The sequence below is a fragment of the Quercus suber genome, unplaced genomic scaffold (assembly GCF_002906115.3).
Source record: "Quercus suber isolate HL8 unplaced genomic scaffold, Cork oak 2.0 scaffold_344, whole genome shotgun sequence".
NCBI classification, from domain to species: Eukaryota; Viridiplantae; Streptophyta; class Magnoliopsida; order Fagales; family Fagaceae; genus Quercus; species Quercus suber.
This window is the reverse complement of record NW_027069796.1, coordinates 729,890-746,953: the sequence shown is the minus strand read 5'-3', so window position 1 is coordinate 746,953 and position 17,064 is coordinate 729,890. Positions and strand designations below refer to the sequence as shown.

The following is a 17,064-nucleotide window of genomic DNA, read 5'->3' as shown; positions in this document are numbered from 1 at the left end:
TCTACTATACTACTCCCCCTCAATCCAAACTAACCCTATAGCATTAGTTGTAATAAGCTAGGAAGCACGGGTGCGTTTTGGGACTCGGGTGCGGGTGCGGGTGCGGGACTCGGCGATTTTTGAAAAAAGTGGGTGCGGGTGCGACGGGACTCGACGATTAAAAAATTATTAAAAATATTTTTATTTATATTTTTAATATATTACTAAGCATACTTTTTTACATTATATACACATATCCCAAATTTAAGAGTAATAATAGATAATAATTAAAATATGATGATCCTAAATTAAATAAAACCCACAAGATTAATCTTTTTTTCTATTATTCTCTCCATTCACCTGCCACAACAAGTCAATAACACATCTAGTCTCATCAAAATATCAACTTTACCTTTTATTTATTTTTTATTTTATTTCCCCAAGGCTTTTGGTCTCATCAGAGTATCAACCTTATCTTTTATTTATTTATTATTTTATTTCCCCAAGGCTTTTATACCACAGCTTTTAAAAAAAAATCTTTATACCAAGTCAGACTCAGCCTTTTCCTTCTGCGTATTTTTTCTTCTACTTCCCGTTAGTCTTTCACTCTTTCTTACCCAACCATCTCCGCCTCTCCTCTCTGTCCCCTTCCCAGTTCATACCTTTTCTTCTTTTAACCTTTCTTTTGTTTTCTTAAACCAGTCCAAGCACACCGCAAACTCGCAGAGAGGGAGAGCACAGAGAAGAGAGATGAGTTTCGGCTTGAACCGGTTTCGGCCGATACGGCTGAAACAGCCCGAATCGGCCCGAGTTGAGCCGCGTCAGAGCGAGTCGGCTTCGCCACGTGGCCCGACGCGGCACGGACGCACGGTCAGCGGCGTCCGACGCGCATCGCTGCGTCGGGCCGCGTCCGACAAGGGTGCGGCGCCTTTGGCGCCGTGTCCGTGCTTTCTAGGTAATAAGGAGTCTTCTATAGCAGAAGTCATGCATTTTCCTAACCAGATGCAGCATTGGGATATTCTTTTTTCTAGAGCAATCCTAGATTGGGAGTTGGAACCTTTGACTATCTTTATGGACCTAATATATTCTATGTCCATACGAGTGAGGGACGTGACAAACTTTGTTGGAAGTCAGACTAAGGGTTTTAAGGTGCATGAGTACTATTTCTCCCTTTCCTTGACTCCTGGCATTCTTTTTCAATGGAATCCTGTGTGGTGTTCAAAGATTCCTCCTATGGTAGTTTTCTTTTCTTGGACTACAACCTTAGGAAAGATTTTAACCATTGCAACTTATGGAATAAAGGTGTTAATGTTGTGGATTGGTGTTGTATGTGCAAAAGAAGTGGGGAGTTAGTGGATCATCTTCTTCTTCATTATCCCGTAGCTTTTGAGTTATGGACAATGGTGTGGAATTTGTTTGATCTTCTATGGGTTATGCCACAGAGTGTCACTGATTTATTCTCAGCTTTGCAAGGTCCTTTGGGCAAACATCGAAATATAGTTTTCTAGAGTGTTGTGCCGCATTGTCCTGTGGTGTCTTTGGTGGGAACAAAATGTGAGATGCTTTGAGGGAAATGAATTGTCTATACTCAAGATTAAATCTCTTCTTCACCCTTTTCTGGACTGGAATACTGCTTCTAACTCTCTTCCTTGTTCTAATTTATTTGATATGTTAGAGCATTGTAATTTGAGACATTGATGTACTGCTACTCAAGTACACCGTGTACCTTGGTATTCTCTTTTTTTATTAACAAACTTTTGTTACTCATAAAATAAAAAATGACGGTGGGTTTCATGACGTATGTTGTGGAGTGGAGATTTTGTTCTGTAAATTTGAGGATGTGGGCTTGTGAAGTTTAGGTCCAGGTTTGGAAACATGAGACATTGATGCCTGCTAGGGTTTGCCATGGGTCACGGCCAGTGGTTTTTGGGGTTTGACATGTGGATGGTGATTCAAATGACCCACCCACACCATCAAGGTGGCAAGGCCCCCAGACGAATGTGCAGCAGCGGAGTCTTCAAAAAAAAAAATTTTAATTGAAAAAAAAAGGGATAAGATATGATCAGCACCAATGGTTCGATATTATGAGCATGAGGCAGTGGGGAGTGGGGCCAGTGCAAGGGAGATAAAGGATGGGACCTGGGACTGCATGAGTGGTAGTGATCAAAACAAAATGATAGTGGGAGGGATAGCATGATCCAACTTATATTCATCTTGCTTCAAGAGTTAAGCATCATTAGCTAGTCAATGCTCCCCCATTATTAGATATCTAAACATGCATGATATTAAATCCTCATTATAAATTTAACAAATAGAACAAATAGCAGCTCAAAGCTAAATGTAAAATCTCATTTACACTGGTGAAAATAAGCAATATCATTATGACCGAGACAGGTAAACTTTCAAAGCCCAGCATATGAACATTTTAAACAGTAAGTGTCAAGTTCAGAAATAAGATAACAGGGCAAGTTCGAGATTAAAAGCTTATGGGATAAAAATATGTTTAATTCTGAGCATCAACCAACAATTGCTGCTGTTTATCAATCAATACGCACAGTGAATTCAAAGAACCAGTGACAGATGAAATTAACTCAAGTCTGGGTAAGCCATCCATGGAAAATCTCCAATATAAATGCTACTGAAAATGTGGATTTGTCAAACTATATAGAGAAACATAACAAAGTCGACAAAATAAAATGATATAAAGATCTCACCTGCAGCTTAACTTTTATGTCCAAAACCATGCGTTCCCTTTCTGCCTGAATAAATAAATAAATAAAGTGTCAGTTTAGTTCAAGACAATTCAAAAGTTCAAACAGAAAAAACACTCAAGGCATCTTGGTGATGGTGTAAAGAACTTACAGCCCTCTCCATTGGACTGAGACTTCCTGCTTTGGAATCCTTACCCGCTAGCATAGAAGGTGAACTGATAAAAAGAAAGACAAAATGAGGGGTGCACTAACACTCTGACAGGCATGACAATAAGTATACAACACTGGAACCAACAGAATATTTTAAAGTTGTCACAAATAAATATATACCTAGGGGTATGCTTTCCAGAGAAATCAAAAGCTCCACTTGCTGCTGCAAGAATCTGCCTCCTCTTTTCCTCTTGCTCCTCTGTTCTAATGTTTGAAGGAAACCTGTCATAAGTATATTTGGCACCTGATCCTGGAGAACCAAAGAAAATGAAAAAAACAAATATTACTATATCCAATTTGAAATATCTTTGTCTTTTTATAATTGATGTATATAACTGGCAATCTCAAAAAAGAGTAACATCAAATACACCTGATATTCCTACATCAGGATCTGATATTGTTATAATCTCGGGCTCTACCAAAGATGAGGGAAGTATTGAAGTAGGATTCTGACCCCTTCCAATTGCATCTTGTAACTTGTCAAGGAGATTGTTATTGTTATTATTATTTTCACCAGAACCCAGACCTCTATCCAGATAATCCAAGAAACCATGTGAGTCTAGAAACTGTGCTATCTGTGAAAACCAACAAAGAGATAAGTACAGTCAAGGGCACTAAATTTTAAAGTGGAATGAGGAATAATTTAAAATCAAAAGAGAAAATTCACATCATTTATACAAAGTCCAAAAATAATGATGATGATGATAACAGTAGTAATTTTTAACATCATTCATAATTAACAAAAAAAAAAAAGAAAAAAAAGAAAAAAAAAAAGAAGCAATGAATTGGAAAATGGAATATAAAGATGAGTGGAATGACATAACATCACCATGGGCTCAGGTGGTTGGTTGGTTGACCGAGAGCGCTTCTTTAGAAATGCTTGAGTGTTGAAGCCATTATTTGCTGAATTTTCCTGAAAGAGATAATTTTACCCCCCCAGAAAAAAAGACAAAAAGAAAAGGAAATGACTATGAATGATTAAAACTAAATCCATATTAAAAGATATAAGATAAAAGTTCATACGATGAAATTGCGGTAGCCACTTAAAAGTGAAGCAAAGAATTTTAGGAATATTAGCCTGCACATAAACATTCACAGAATATAAAATCAGATTTTTCATGTAGTAATGCAGTTTTTTACATGATCAAGCAATTCACATTGACATATTAAAGCATCACTGGTCATACAAGATAAGCATACTTAGTAACGTTAAAATGAAAAGTAAGCATAATAGATCTTAAAAAAGACACTACTTAGAGAGAGTTTTATAATGTAAAATTCAAACACAAAAGGCATTGCTTTAGAACTCACACTATGGATCGGTTTTTAGATTCAGAATATCTAGAGCGCACATGTAAGTTGCCTAGAAGATCCACTCATACTCAAATAGGAATATCAAAAAAGAAAAATCTAATAATTCTTTTAATAAGTAGACAAGTACATAAGGAAAAACGTTGACTCACAAGTGAGAACAGACAAGTGTTTGAGATTGGGGACTGAGTCAAGAATCAATAAAGCATACACTTAATATAATATCCAAGAAATTAATGCTAACTGCGGAGTACCCATATCATCTGCTAATGATCACTTAGCCTATAAAGCAATGGATCCAATATATAAAAACAAGCAACAATCCAATTTTCATAAAGATCATATCTTAAAAATGCAAATGTTGAGGTTTAGCCTTATGCAACATAGCTGCATGTGTACATAAGATTGATAGTTTAATATTAGAAAATACATATTCTCTACTTGCTCACACAGTAGAATTGTCAAGAAATTTACCACTTCGACCACAAAATAGTGTTGGAAGAATTAAGAGTTAAACCAGGAATAGAAATGAGTAACTTGACAGTCTCCTAAACTAGAGTTAGGCTTCAAGAACAACCATCAAGCTAGAATTTCGGTGGTAGGCATAGATCCAAAACAGGAATATGGTGACTTTATTAAGGTAATTGTTACACAATCTCCCTTTCTCTGCTGAATAAATAAGCATGAAAAGCTTTAAATCATGACCTTAATACCAAAAGGCCATTTATAATAGAGCAGAATTGTTCCGTTGAAAACTAGGACAGAAAGCACCCTCTAGAATTGAAGCGTACCACATATCATAATTTTCTAAAGACAGGAATGCAAAAGCCATCCAAAACAGTATGTTTATTTAAATGCAGTAAACTGAATTGGCTCTAGGAAAGCAAGAGTACTTCATAAATATTTCACGTGACTTCCAAGTATCACCTAAGTTGAAGGTCATGATCCTCTCCCCAAGGCTTGTTGCCCCAAATAGTTAATTGCTCAGATAAATTGCAAAAATCAGCCTTCATCTGATCTATACCCACAACATTGGGATACAACAACCTCATGATTTCACCACGCAAAGAGCTTAATTCTGGCTCTGGAATAGGGGGAATGTCCTCTGTTGTAGTAATACGATTATACTCAAGGTCTACCACAACCACCTATAAAGGGAAACATATAACAGTATGTCAAGTGCAACCAACAAAAGACCATGAGCAGCAATAGATAATATCTTCATTCATAGTAATGAAGAAACAAATATTCTAATAAGAAAAATATTAAGCAAGAACTCACATATTATGTTGTCTAGCAATGCCTCACTAACAATAGCGAAAGCTATCCTAGGCAATACTATAAACCACCAGTCCCAAAAATTTAATCTATCAGACACGAGTTAGTAATATAGTGTCCGTTTGGGAATAACTTATTTAGCTTTTTATTGAAAACTTTTTGCTGAAAATGTGCTAAAACATACTTGTACTTTGAATTGGCACCAATCCATTAGAAAATTTTCAATAGAAAATTTTATTAATCAAGCAAACTTGTTTCCATTGGAGTACAATGGCACACTTATATAGGCTACTAGAACAAAACTCTAATCCTAATTGCTTGGGTCAAAGACCAATTTTTGAATTACAAAAAACTAGCACTTGACTTTATGAAATTAAATAATAATAAAAACTATTAACCTAATTAGATAATAAGACCTAGAATAACATTCATTTCGATAATTCAATAGTTAGGGAAGGACGGATTTGAACCCTAGACATCTCATTTGGAAACACCAAGACGTGCCAGGTGAGTTACAATGCTCTTGGCAAGACCTAGAATAACATTCAATGGACCAATAGTAAAAACACAATTGACTTCTAAGATTAGACAAAACTAGATTAAAATAAAATTGTCTTCATGCTTCCGTCATCAATTTCTTAAACAACTGCTTAGAGGAAATTTTGAAATGTTATACCAAAACGGGTAGTATAGATAACTTATGAGAGCTAGTTTGTGGTAATTCATACGTTGAAATGTGTGCTTCCTTGAGAAGTGGGAATCCCTATAACGGACCAACAAAATGGCATAGGAGGAGTATATAAAACACATAAAAAGACAGTAACAACTGTCCCCCTCATGCAAGACCAAAACTGCATGTAAACCCAAAAAGGAAACCGAAATAGAAAACACCAAAGCAGAAACTGAAATAGGTAAAGGTTCTTAAAACAAGAGCACAATACCATTTAGACCAACTCAACCCCCCCCCCCCCAAGCCTCTCTCCATTTAAAATTTTTTTCCCTTCTCTATTTTATTTTACTTAAAACAAGAGCACAATACCATTTAGACCAACTCAACCCCCCCCCCCCCAAGCCTCTCTCCATTTAAAATTTTTTTCCCTTCTCTATTTTATTTTATAATGTTATTATCTTATATATGTGTGTGTGTTTTTCTTTTTTTATTTATCATTTTGCACACACATTTGCATGCACAACGGCTAGTTTGAAAATAAAAAACATGGATTAACAAACTAAAGTCTGAAAGCATATGTCAGGGCATATCATTGCCAAAAAAGAGGCTGAAGGATATAGAAAGACACTTGTCAGTGACCCTCATCTATCTAGAGAATGGATTGAAAAAATAATAACACTCTCCACCAACAAAACTAGAGAACCAAGGGCAGAGATTGAAGTAATGAAATACAAAACGCTTCAAAAAAAAATTTTTTTTTTTTTTTTGATAAGTAAAAAAGATGTATATTCAAGAACATTACCTCATGCAGAAAGACATGAGGCAGAGATAAAAGAGTACAGAGAACGAAGATAAAAAAATAGAGAGAAAAGATATTAATTACAAAGGAGAAAGCTAAGAAACATAGGTAGAGAATCACTAGAGGTGAGTCCCCAAGCCCTAGACCAGTCAAAAAGGGTGCCACTGAACGAAGTTGGAAGTTGGAACTAGACCATCATCTATATGTTTGAACCCCACTCTCCCTCCCCATTATCTACCAATCAAAAAAAAAAAAAAAAACAAAAACAAATTCTTAGTGTGTTAGAATCAGTAATATACCATTTCCTAATAACTTAAACTTTTGAGACAATCGGTAATTTATCATAGTATTAGAGTAAGAGGGCTTGAGTTTGATCCCTATCTCCATTCTACCTCCTATTTAAAATGTTAAAAATCACACATGTTAGGCTCCACTTATTAAGGCGGAGTTTGGGCCCTCACATGAGAAGGAGTGTTCGAATTACGATTATGAAATTAAATTCACCATTTCCTATTAGTTTAAGCTTTTGAGATAATTAGTAAATTGTCAGTGTCTCAATCTGTTTGAAGCTTTTTCAGCTTATCCTAAGGTTGCAATACCAACACTATGGAAGTTCTTTTAAGATATTACAAAATAGACCGTTAAATCAATAACACTTAATATGAGAACTTATTGTTTGCAGAATATAGAAGAAACTTCAAAAGGGTACTTGCAGTTTACCGAATGGCACAACTTATTTGGAAAGTGGTGAAAGAACTAAAATGAAATCTTTCTTTTTCTTTGACTTATCATGCAGAATCCATAAGTCCAATAAGAGGTTAAAATAAGTGTTGCCTACTGCAGTGAAATTAAGTGGGCTGTTTCTTGGGAGGGGAGGGGGAGGGGAAGAAATACTGCCACCTTCAAGTAAAACACCAAGTGATAAAAACCAGGAAATGGTAATGAATAAGAGATCGAAAGGGTAAATTAAAACTGAAGTTTATATATAACAACTTACGCCATCCATTGCCAAACCAGATGTATCAACACCTGAATGGAGGCCCATCATATACGGTGTAGGAGCATCAATATAGTCGACTCCACTGAAAAATAGTAATGGAATGTAGACATGCTTCAGCACAACAAACATACCAAAATTAGATGAGAATCTTTATAAAAATCACAAAAAAGGTATCAATATGATATGTGATTATCTTGTATTAACTGAATAACAGGTTAAAACTGCCATTTCCATCAATAATATAACCATAATTTTTTTTTTTTTTTTTAAATGATGCTCTGCAGAAATCTGTAAGGCATATGTAAGGGAAACATTGTTTCCTAATACAACAAAAGAGAAGTTGACCTCAAAATATGAAACCTTACCTGCCACCGAAATGGATAAATTAAATGACATATGGCCTCTGATACAAGAGTTAAAAGTGAGTACCTGGCAAAGACAGGCGGTCAACTTATTGACATAGGTATGATAACAACAATCTAATGTATTATTAATGAAATTGGTCAAGCTAAGTACAAAATATTATACAATTTGGACATAAAACTGTGCTTTATTAGGTGAAGAGAAACAATTATAATCACACAAGCATAACATACTTTTTAGGGGGCAAAAAAAAAAAAAAAAAAAAAAAAAAAAAAAAAAATTTTTTTTTTTTTTTAATAAGTAACAAAACTTTATTAATTAATTAAAAGAAAAAAAAAAAAAAGAACCCAAGTATACAGGAAGTTTACTAAGGGCACACAATCAAGCTTTCAAGGTACAATGATCCATCCTATCTAAGAGATAAGTAAAGGAAAAGGACCCAAAACTAGCTACCAATCTAATAACGATTTAAAGAAAAAACAACTTAAGATCGAGAGTTCACATCCCTTGAAGCTTCTAGCATTTCACTCCCACCAAATGTACCACATGAATGAAAATATTAATTGGTAAAACCATCATTTGCTTGTATATATTGATTAACTATGTTAAACAAGCATGGACACAACAATATTCAACAAAATATGGCATACACCAAAATTGTATTATAAATACTCTTTATAGTTTGTAATTGATAAGTTGTATTGCTACTTCATATTGGTATCTTCAAGCAGAGACAGGCAATATAACCTAACAGGCATATCCCTTGCTCTTCAAATGAATGCATTCATAATGGATAACTAAACGCATATGGCAATTCACACTATTTTTACAAGATCTCAAGGAAAAGCTGATGATCTAAATGCATTTAGTCAATCTTATCAATACATGCCAAAATGGAAAACTGGATTGTACTTGTATGCATGTACCATTTCCTAAAATTGAAAAGAAAGATAAAAATTGCAAATACAGGCCTACGATTTCTAACTCCAACGGCACTTCTACACCCATTGTAAGAGCAATATGGAGGGTAATTTCATCAAAACCAATCAAGTGCATGAGCAACTTACCAATAAAAAATATTTTAAATACAGGACCAACGTAATCAGCCCATAATGTTCTATATTTTTCCAAACCCCACCCAAAATTAATAAAATAAAAATAAAAATAAACTACTGCAGCATATTAGTTTCATATTAATCACAGGTATCATCCATAAATCACTTGTGACCTGAACAAAACCGTATGACAGCAGAGGCAACAGCTTATTGCCATCAACAAAAGCAACATTGGATAAAAGATAAGAATAATTACAACTTAGCTTTTACTAGAAACAAGATCAAAAGTCTTAAGCAAAGAGTGGTACTTGTTTGATCGTAGCAAAATTCTCCTTTCAAGCAACACTGCTGTAAAAAGTTTAATTAAGTTGTCAACATCCAAGCACTGTACCAGTGGCTGAAATGATATCTGCATCCATGAAATAAAGGATGATTAACAAATAAAAAGGTTATTTTTCAACAACTGCTGAATCACACTATCGGCAAAAGGAAGCCCCAAATAGCTAAAGAACCAGAAAGAACTAGAGGATCATACATCAGCATGGGGGAGACCATCCTTGGGTGGAGCCTCCACAGAAAGCAGACAGTTATCTATCGCAAACAAAACTCGATCCCTTCCAGGGGTAGGCAAAGGTACGTTGGACACCATATGTGCTATTACATCCCACAATGGCTTGCTGAAATTATTGCAAAGCTAAGAGCATTAAATACACTGGAAAAGAATACCATAGAGTTTCATTTTACAATTGCCAAATTTTCTAACTTAAATTCATAATATATATATATGTGTGTGTGTGTGTGTGTGTGTGTGTGTGATTAAGTTCCCTTCTCCAATGGCTTTCTTTGTATGGACTGCTATCTTAGAGAAAAGTCTGACGATTGACAATTTACAGGGGGGAAAAAAAAAGGTTTGTACTATGGATTAGTGTTATATGTGCAAGTGTAATGGTGAATCAGTTGATTATGCCTTAAAAGGAATTGTCATTCATCCACAAACCTCAAGGGAGAAGTGTCGCGTGCCAAATTAACACTTGGGTGTTAGAATTGACTTTGGAATGTTTTTTGTAGGTCTTTAATGGTTACTACCATGGTCCCCCATCATAAAGAGCTACACCACATATAACTTAAACCCGACCCTTCTATGTATATATATCATCTAGAGAGAAACAAAGTTGTAGATAAAACATCTAGATGCCACTTAAATGCCAACTGTAAAACACAATCAAGATTTTAGCACTGAAGGACACATACCTACTTCCATTTGAGGAAAAGCAAAGTATAAATAGTTCCTCAAGTGCACTTCTAAGAACACGGAAACTGGGGGAGCGTGAAACAAGACAAATACATTTGTCAGCAAAAGAATTTGCTTGTATATGGTAAGCTTCAGCAATATCTTCATTTACTGGATCTCGAAAAGCAATGCAACTAACGTAAATTTTTGATCCATCTCCCTCTGCAGCAAGTTTAGACAAATAAAAACATAAATAACAATTTCATGATAAGTCTTAATAACATACAATAATAAAAAAGAATTTACACAATATTCACAGTTTAATGAACAAATACAATAAATTTAACTCAAATGGATAAATATAAATAAATTTAAAAAAAAAAAAAAAAAAAAAAAAAAAAAAAAAAAAAAAAAAAAAAAACTACACTAAACCATGCAAACACCAAACAGTAGTCACCATTTAAAATCAGCTTTTAAACATTTCATGCTTCATCCCTGAAATAGGCTTGGAATTTGGAGACGAAGTACAAGACCCAAATCAGATGACATAAAACCACATTAACAAGGAAATAATATTTTTTACCTAAGGGTCCGTTTGGTTTGGGGGATGAAAAAGTGGGGAGAATAGAAAATGGTAGGGATGGAAAAGTGGGGGAACAAAAAGGATTTTAGTTTTCCCTCATGTGTTTGGTTGGGGGTGGAAAGTCTTTTGTTGGTTGAGAAGAAAAATAAGAAAATAGAAAATGGTGTTTGTATAAATTTACTCATATGTCCCTATTACAAAATAAGAAAAGAAAAAGGAAACCAATGTGTAAGGGGGAGGGGCAGATGGGTAATTTCCCGTCTTAAGCCCACTTTCTCCCCTGATTTTCTCCCCAATTTGGGGAGAAAACTCCCTCTTCACAAAATGTGGGCCCCGGGGAGAAAACAATTCTCTCCCCCATTTTCCATCCCTCCTATTTTCGCTCCAACCATATGGACCCTAGAGGAATAGGAAGTTCATTAAATTGGCCTCAGCTGACAAGATTAATAAGAAAACCATCACAAGACTAATGTGTATAGAGTTCTGTATAATGGAATTAAAGAAAGGATTATTCAAGGAGATGGAAGATTAGTCATGAATATCTCCTCCTTTCATGAAGATAACTTGCTTCATCTAAATTTCATTGCTTCTGATCAACTATTTCTTCAATTTTTAAGAGCTGTACCATGCCTCATGATTCAAGTGGTTTTAGTTTATTGCTCTTCATTATTTAAGGGGAAAGGACAGACTATAGATAACAGTGACATCTATTAATGTATTTGATTCCAGAAATAACATTAATGAACTCTAGTTTAATTAGCCTCTCCTTGTGAGAACAGAGTGGAAAGTGAGGTCAGGGCTCAAGATTTTTGTAACTTACACACCAAAGTGGTGGAGGGGAAATTCTCATCTTGACAATAGATTGAGAGACAAAAATACCTGGAGTGGTTGTCAAACTAGATATTGTTTTATAAGTAATAATGCTTCACTGAAAAAGAAAATCATACAAGGAACCATAGCACAACCAGCAATACATCAAAACTATGATGAATAGAAATTACAATGATGTGCATGAAATATATGAAATAAAGTACTCTCATATTTGCATATTTAGCCTTACTTTTATGCTATTTTGTAACTGATTACAATAATCTTTATTTTATAGGTGATAAAGGTTTTACATGCTAATGGACTTTATTTGAGGCAGAATGATGGACTCTAGTTCAAGTGGGCTGAACCCAACTCAGACTTGAAGGCCTACAAATGTGAATAAAGCCTAATCAATCAAGAGATCATTTGTTGTGAGAAGTGGAATACAAAGAAAAGAAAGAAGAAGTTATTCACGTGGCTATGCTAGAACAATTTACAATGAAGTTGAATGCTACAGCCTAGGCTAATTGACTCGACAACTTAGATCAAGCCCTGCATGAATTAAAAAGAAGAATAAAACAAAGAAGGGAACTGTGGAGAATTTGGGCCATTTGGGCTTTGTTCTTGTGAAATTCCTTAGTCAGTGTGTTGTGTGAACGTAAAAGAGCAAAGCAAAGAAATAAAAGGGCATCTTCTGGCTCAGGGAGTGGGGTACGTACTGTTTGAAGAAGAGAGAGGCCAGCAGAGAGAGAGAGAGGCTTGGTGAGAAAATACAGAAAGAGTGATCTCACTCTTTTCTTTGGACAAATCTGAGAGATGGAGAGTGGGGTGGGTTTGGTGTTTTTACTCAAATCACACTTCAGTTAGAAGAACATTCATGGATGCAGACGGATTGAGATGGGTACTTGCACTTTATTCTTTCCTCCTTTAGTGAAATAAATAAATGTACAATATCAAAGAAGAAAAGACAAACAAAGACTCTCCACTCCAAAATCTAGGATCAAATTGTGAAGCAATCACAGAGCTGGCATGAAGCTCTGTTTGGGTGTGGTTCCTTCATAGCAAACCAAGAAACGTGCTCTGTTCTGTGAAGGCTAAAACAGAGTATTTATGGGAGGGTCCACCTTTTTCTTTGTTGAGTCCAAAACTTTTGAATTTTTTGTCGAAGAAGGTGGTACTTTTTATTCATTACGTATTCTGGAAAAAGGTCAAGTTTTTTTTAATGTGGAAGAGTTGGCATCTAAGCAATCACTTGTGCAGTTCTCTAGAACGTTTAGGGCAGGAAATAAGATTTTTATTATTCAGTTGGGGTCCAATGCTCGTGGAAATTTTTTGCTTGTTTCTGAACTCATTCATGGACAACGTAAAGGGTCCATAGTGATACTGGAAGGTAAACTGGGGAGAGGGTGGGGTGGTTTTGGTCTTCACCTAAAGAAGACATTAGAAGATTCTCTTCTTCAACAGGGACATTTCGGGATTAGAAACGATTAACCCAAGCATCCTGCTGTGGTGGTACAGGAGGGGTGGCAAAAAAACTTTGGAATAAAAAACGGTGAACACAAGCATCCTGCTGTGGTGGTGCCGGAGGGGTGGCAGAGGAACAAGGGTTTTGTGAATAAAGGTTAGGAGATAATTCCGGAATTTCAAAATTTGAAAATCCCAAATTCCAATGGTAATCTCTGTGATCTCAGCAATGATCTTCTTGGAAAAGAAACTGATGGGTTTGGTGTAGAAGCCACGTCAGTTATAATTGGCATCGTTACCAATGGTATTAAAGGGAAGTTGACAAAGAACACCATTTGGGAACTTCATCAACTCAGCCACCGAGGCCTCCTTATTTCGACTTAAAGAAAAAAGTCTTGGATAGAGCACACACAAAGAAGTGTCCCTACTCCGAATATCCTGCCAAAATCTAATAGTAAGCCCGGCCCCAACCTCAAATTGGATGTGACGAACAAAAGAAGGCCAACCACAACTAATAGACTTCCACAAGCTAACACCATGAGGGCCAATAACGGGAAGAGAGCACCAACCTGCCCCTTCACAACCATATTTTGCCCCTATCACTCTCCTCCACAAGGCCTGACGCTCATTCCCAAATTTCCACCACTTTCCAAACAAGGCTTTATTAAAACTTCTCAGAGTTCTAATAGTTAAACCTCCAGAACCAAGAGGAGTGCAAACCGTGGCCCATTTCACGAGGTGAGTTTTTTTAACATCCCCCATACCACTCCAAAGAAAATTCCATTGAAGTTGCTCAATACAGTTTGCAACCGCCGCCGGGATAGGAAAAAGAGAGATAAAATAAGTTGGAAGATTGGACAAAGTACTCTTAATAAGAGTAACTTTACCTCCTTTTGAGAGATACAGTTGTTTCCAACCTGCTAACCTCCTCTCCACCTTCTCAATAATTGGATTCCAAATAGATCTATCTTTAACATTGGCACCCAAAGGAAGACCTAGATACTTCATTGGAAGGGAGCCTTGCTTGCACCCTAGCACATCCACCATATCTACTATATTTGGAACCACACCCACAAGGACCAATTCAGACTTACCCATACTAATTTTCAGCCCAGAAACTATTTCAAACCAAAACAGCACCAGCCGGAGCAACAGAATCTGACCAAGATCAGCATCATATAAGACCAAGGCATCATCAGCGAAGAGAAGATGTGTCACTTACAAAGAGTTACCTGTAGGACCCACCCTAAAACCAGACATGAGCCCATCCCTCACTACCTTATCCAACATTTTACTAAAAGCGTTCATAACAATGACAAACAATAAAGGGGATAACAGATCACCTTGTCTTAAACCTTTAGAGCTTTCAAAGAAACCACACGAAGATCCATTAATGTGAATGGAGAATTTAACAGTAGAAATGCAAAAGAAAACCCATCTTCTCCATTTTTCATGAAAACCACAACGATCCAACATATAAATTAGAAAGTCCCAATTCACATGATCATAAGCCTTCTCTACATCCAACTTACACAACACCCAGGAACTCCTGATTTCAACCTACTATCCAAGCATTCATTGGAAATAAGAACAGAATCTAAAATTTGTCTTCCTTTGACAAAAGCGTTTTGAGATTTGTGAACAATATCCCCAAGCACCATTTTCAACCTGTTAACTAAAACTCTAGCAATAATTTTGTACACCCCTCCAATTAGACTAATAGGCCGAAAATCCCTTACCTCCATTGCATCAGATTTTTTAGGAATTAAAGAGATGAAAGTAGCATTCAAGCTTTTCTCAAACTGAGCATTATCAAAAAAATACTGAAAAACCTCCAACAGATTAGTTTTGATAATGGCCCAACAAGTTTGAAAAAACACCATAGGGAATCCATAAGGACCAAGAGCTTTATCACCATCAAAATCCATAACCACTCCAAAATCTCAGCTTCCTCAAAAGGTCTTTCCAACCAGCCAGCCTTATCCTTAGAAATCTTCGAAAAATTCAGCACATCCAGATGAGGGCGAATGAGCTTATCTTCCGAGTAAAGACTTTTATAGAACCGAACAATACCCTCTTCAATAATTTCCTGATTTGATGTCAACACTCCATCAATATTTAAACTGCCAATACTGTTACTCTTTCTATTAGAATTAGCCATCTGGTGAAAGAATTTTGTATTGCTGTCCCCCCTCCCTTTACTGTAGCACCCTCGATTTTTGCCTCCAACAAAGCAATCCTCTCAATCTCCAAGCGAATTCTCTCTTTATCGCGCTTCTCATCATCAAAAAGAGACACCCTCTCCTCCTTAGAATCCAGGGCATTCAGATCATTCCATAGTTTAATTCTCTTAACGGTGACATTGCCAAACTCAAATTCATTCCACTTTTTTAAATCTCCCTTTAAAGCCTTCAATTTCATGGCAAACCTATAACTTGGAGTTCCAAAACAATGATACGAGTCCCACCAATTTTTCACCTACTCCACAAAATCATCCACTTGGAGCCACGCGTTCTCAAAACGAAAAGACCTACGACCCTTGTGTGGACTGCAACTTTGGGGAATATTTTGACTATTGATAATCTTAGGAAACGGAGGATTTTGATTTTGAATTGGTGTTGTATGTGTAAAAGAAATGGGAAATCAGTTGACCACCTCCTCATCCATTGCTCTATTGCTTTTGATGTATGATCAATGGTGTTTACTCTGTTTGGCATTCATTGGGTTATGTTGAAAACAGTGGTGGAGCTGTTGGCTTGTTGGCAAGGAAAGTTTGGGAGGCATCGGAATTCTACTATTTGGATGGTTGTGCCCCATTGTTTGATGTGGTGCCTTTGGAGGGAGAGGAATAACAGGCATTTTGAGGATTTAGAGAGATCAGTTTTTGATCTTAAACTCTTTTTCCTTAAGACTCTTCTGGATTGGGTTACAGTGTTTGGATTTCATTCTTTTTCTTCAATCCATAGTTTCATGAACTTTTGTACTTTATGCACTTGATTTGTTTTTGTCCTTGATGTTTACTTCCTATATACTCAAGTGACACCCCTCTTATTTTAATATATTTTTATTACTTAACAAAAAATTTAAATAAATAAAAGGGCTTGTGCTAGACGTGGCTTGGAAATATAAATTCCTTATCCGACTTTGTATTAGGATTATGGCATACTGTCAAGCGGCTTCTCTTTGCTTCTCTTTTATAAACCTTAGGTCAGTTTATGAAATAGAAAAGAAAAAAAAATAGAGACTAGAGATAGAGGGGGATGAGCATGTAACAGTGCTGCATGTGGCTTCTCTATAGCTTTCCTCCATGACAGCATAGTGACTATTTCTTTCTCTATTTTATTTGTCTAGTTTAATGATTATTATTTTAATTTTGTGTTTTATTTCAATAACTATGAGTAGCTAAATTTTTATATAAGGTTGGGGATGAAACCTTGTTAAGGATTATCAGTATTATTTATGAGATTTAATTTTTCCCATGGTGCTTAAATGATCTAAATTGTTCTTGCTTCATCTCAATTAACTAAGATTGGATTCTAGATATGAGTTTAATCATGTTTTGCTCATGATTTAGTATTTATCTTAATTAATTGAATGCTT

The 17,064-nt window shown here is 35.9% G+C and overlaps 1 protein-coding gene across 3 annotated transcripts in view; it reads right to left on the bottom strand.

The window, feature by feature from the left end:
- LOC112011596 (DENN domain and WD repeat-containing protein SCD1) overlaps nucleotides 1-17,064 on the bottom strand; it is a 53,673-nt gene that overhangs the window by 32,787 nt on the left and 3,822 nt on the right. For all 3 annotated transcript variants that reach the window (XM_065759858.1, XM_065759857.1, XM_065759856.1), the window contains exons 3-14: nucleotides 10,628-10,829; nucleotides 9,912-10,053; nucleotides 9,685-9,785; nucleotides 8,324-8,387; nucleotides 7,956-8,069; nucleotides 5,139-5,359; nucleotides 3,924-3,978; nucleotides 3,730-3,813; nucleotides 3,271-3,475; nucleotides 3,021-3,150; nucleotides 2,842-2,905; nucleotides 2,694-2,738 (exon numbers count right to left, since the gene is read on the bottom strand). In XM_065759858.1, coding sequence (XP_065615930.1) covers nucleotides 2,694-2,738; nucleotides 2,842-2,905; nucleotides 3,021-3,150; nucleotides 3,271-3,475; nucleotides 3,730-3,813; nucleotides 3,924-3,978; nucleotides 5,139-5,359; nucleotides 7,956-8,069; nucleotides 8,324-8,387; nucleotides 9,685-9,785; nucleotides 9,912-10,053; nucleotides 10,628-10,829 — 1,427 coding nt within the window. The remainder of the gene's footprint in view (nucleotides 1-2,693; nucleotides 2,739-2,841; nucleotides 2,906-3,020; nucleotides 3,151-3,270; nucleotides 3,476-3,729; nucleotides 3,814-3,923; nucleotides 3,979-5,138; nucleotides 5,360-7,955; nucleotides 8,070-8,323; nucleotides 8,388-9,684; nucleotides 9,786-9,911; nucleotides 10,054-10,627; nucleotides 10,830-17,064) is intronic.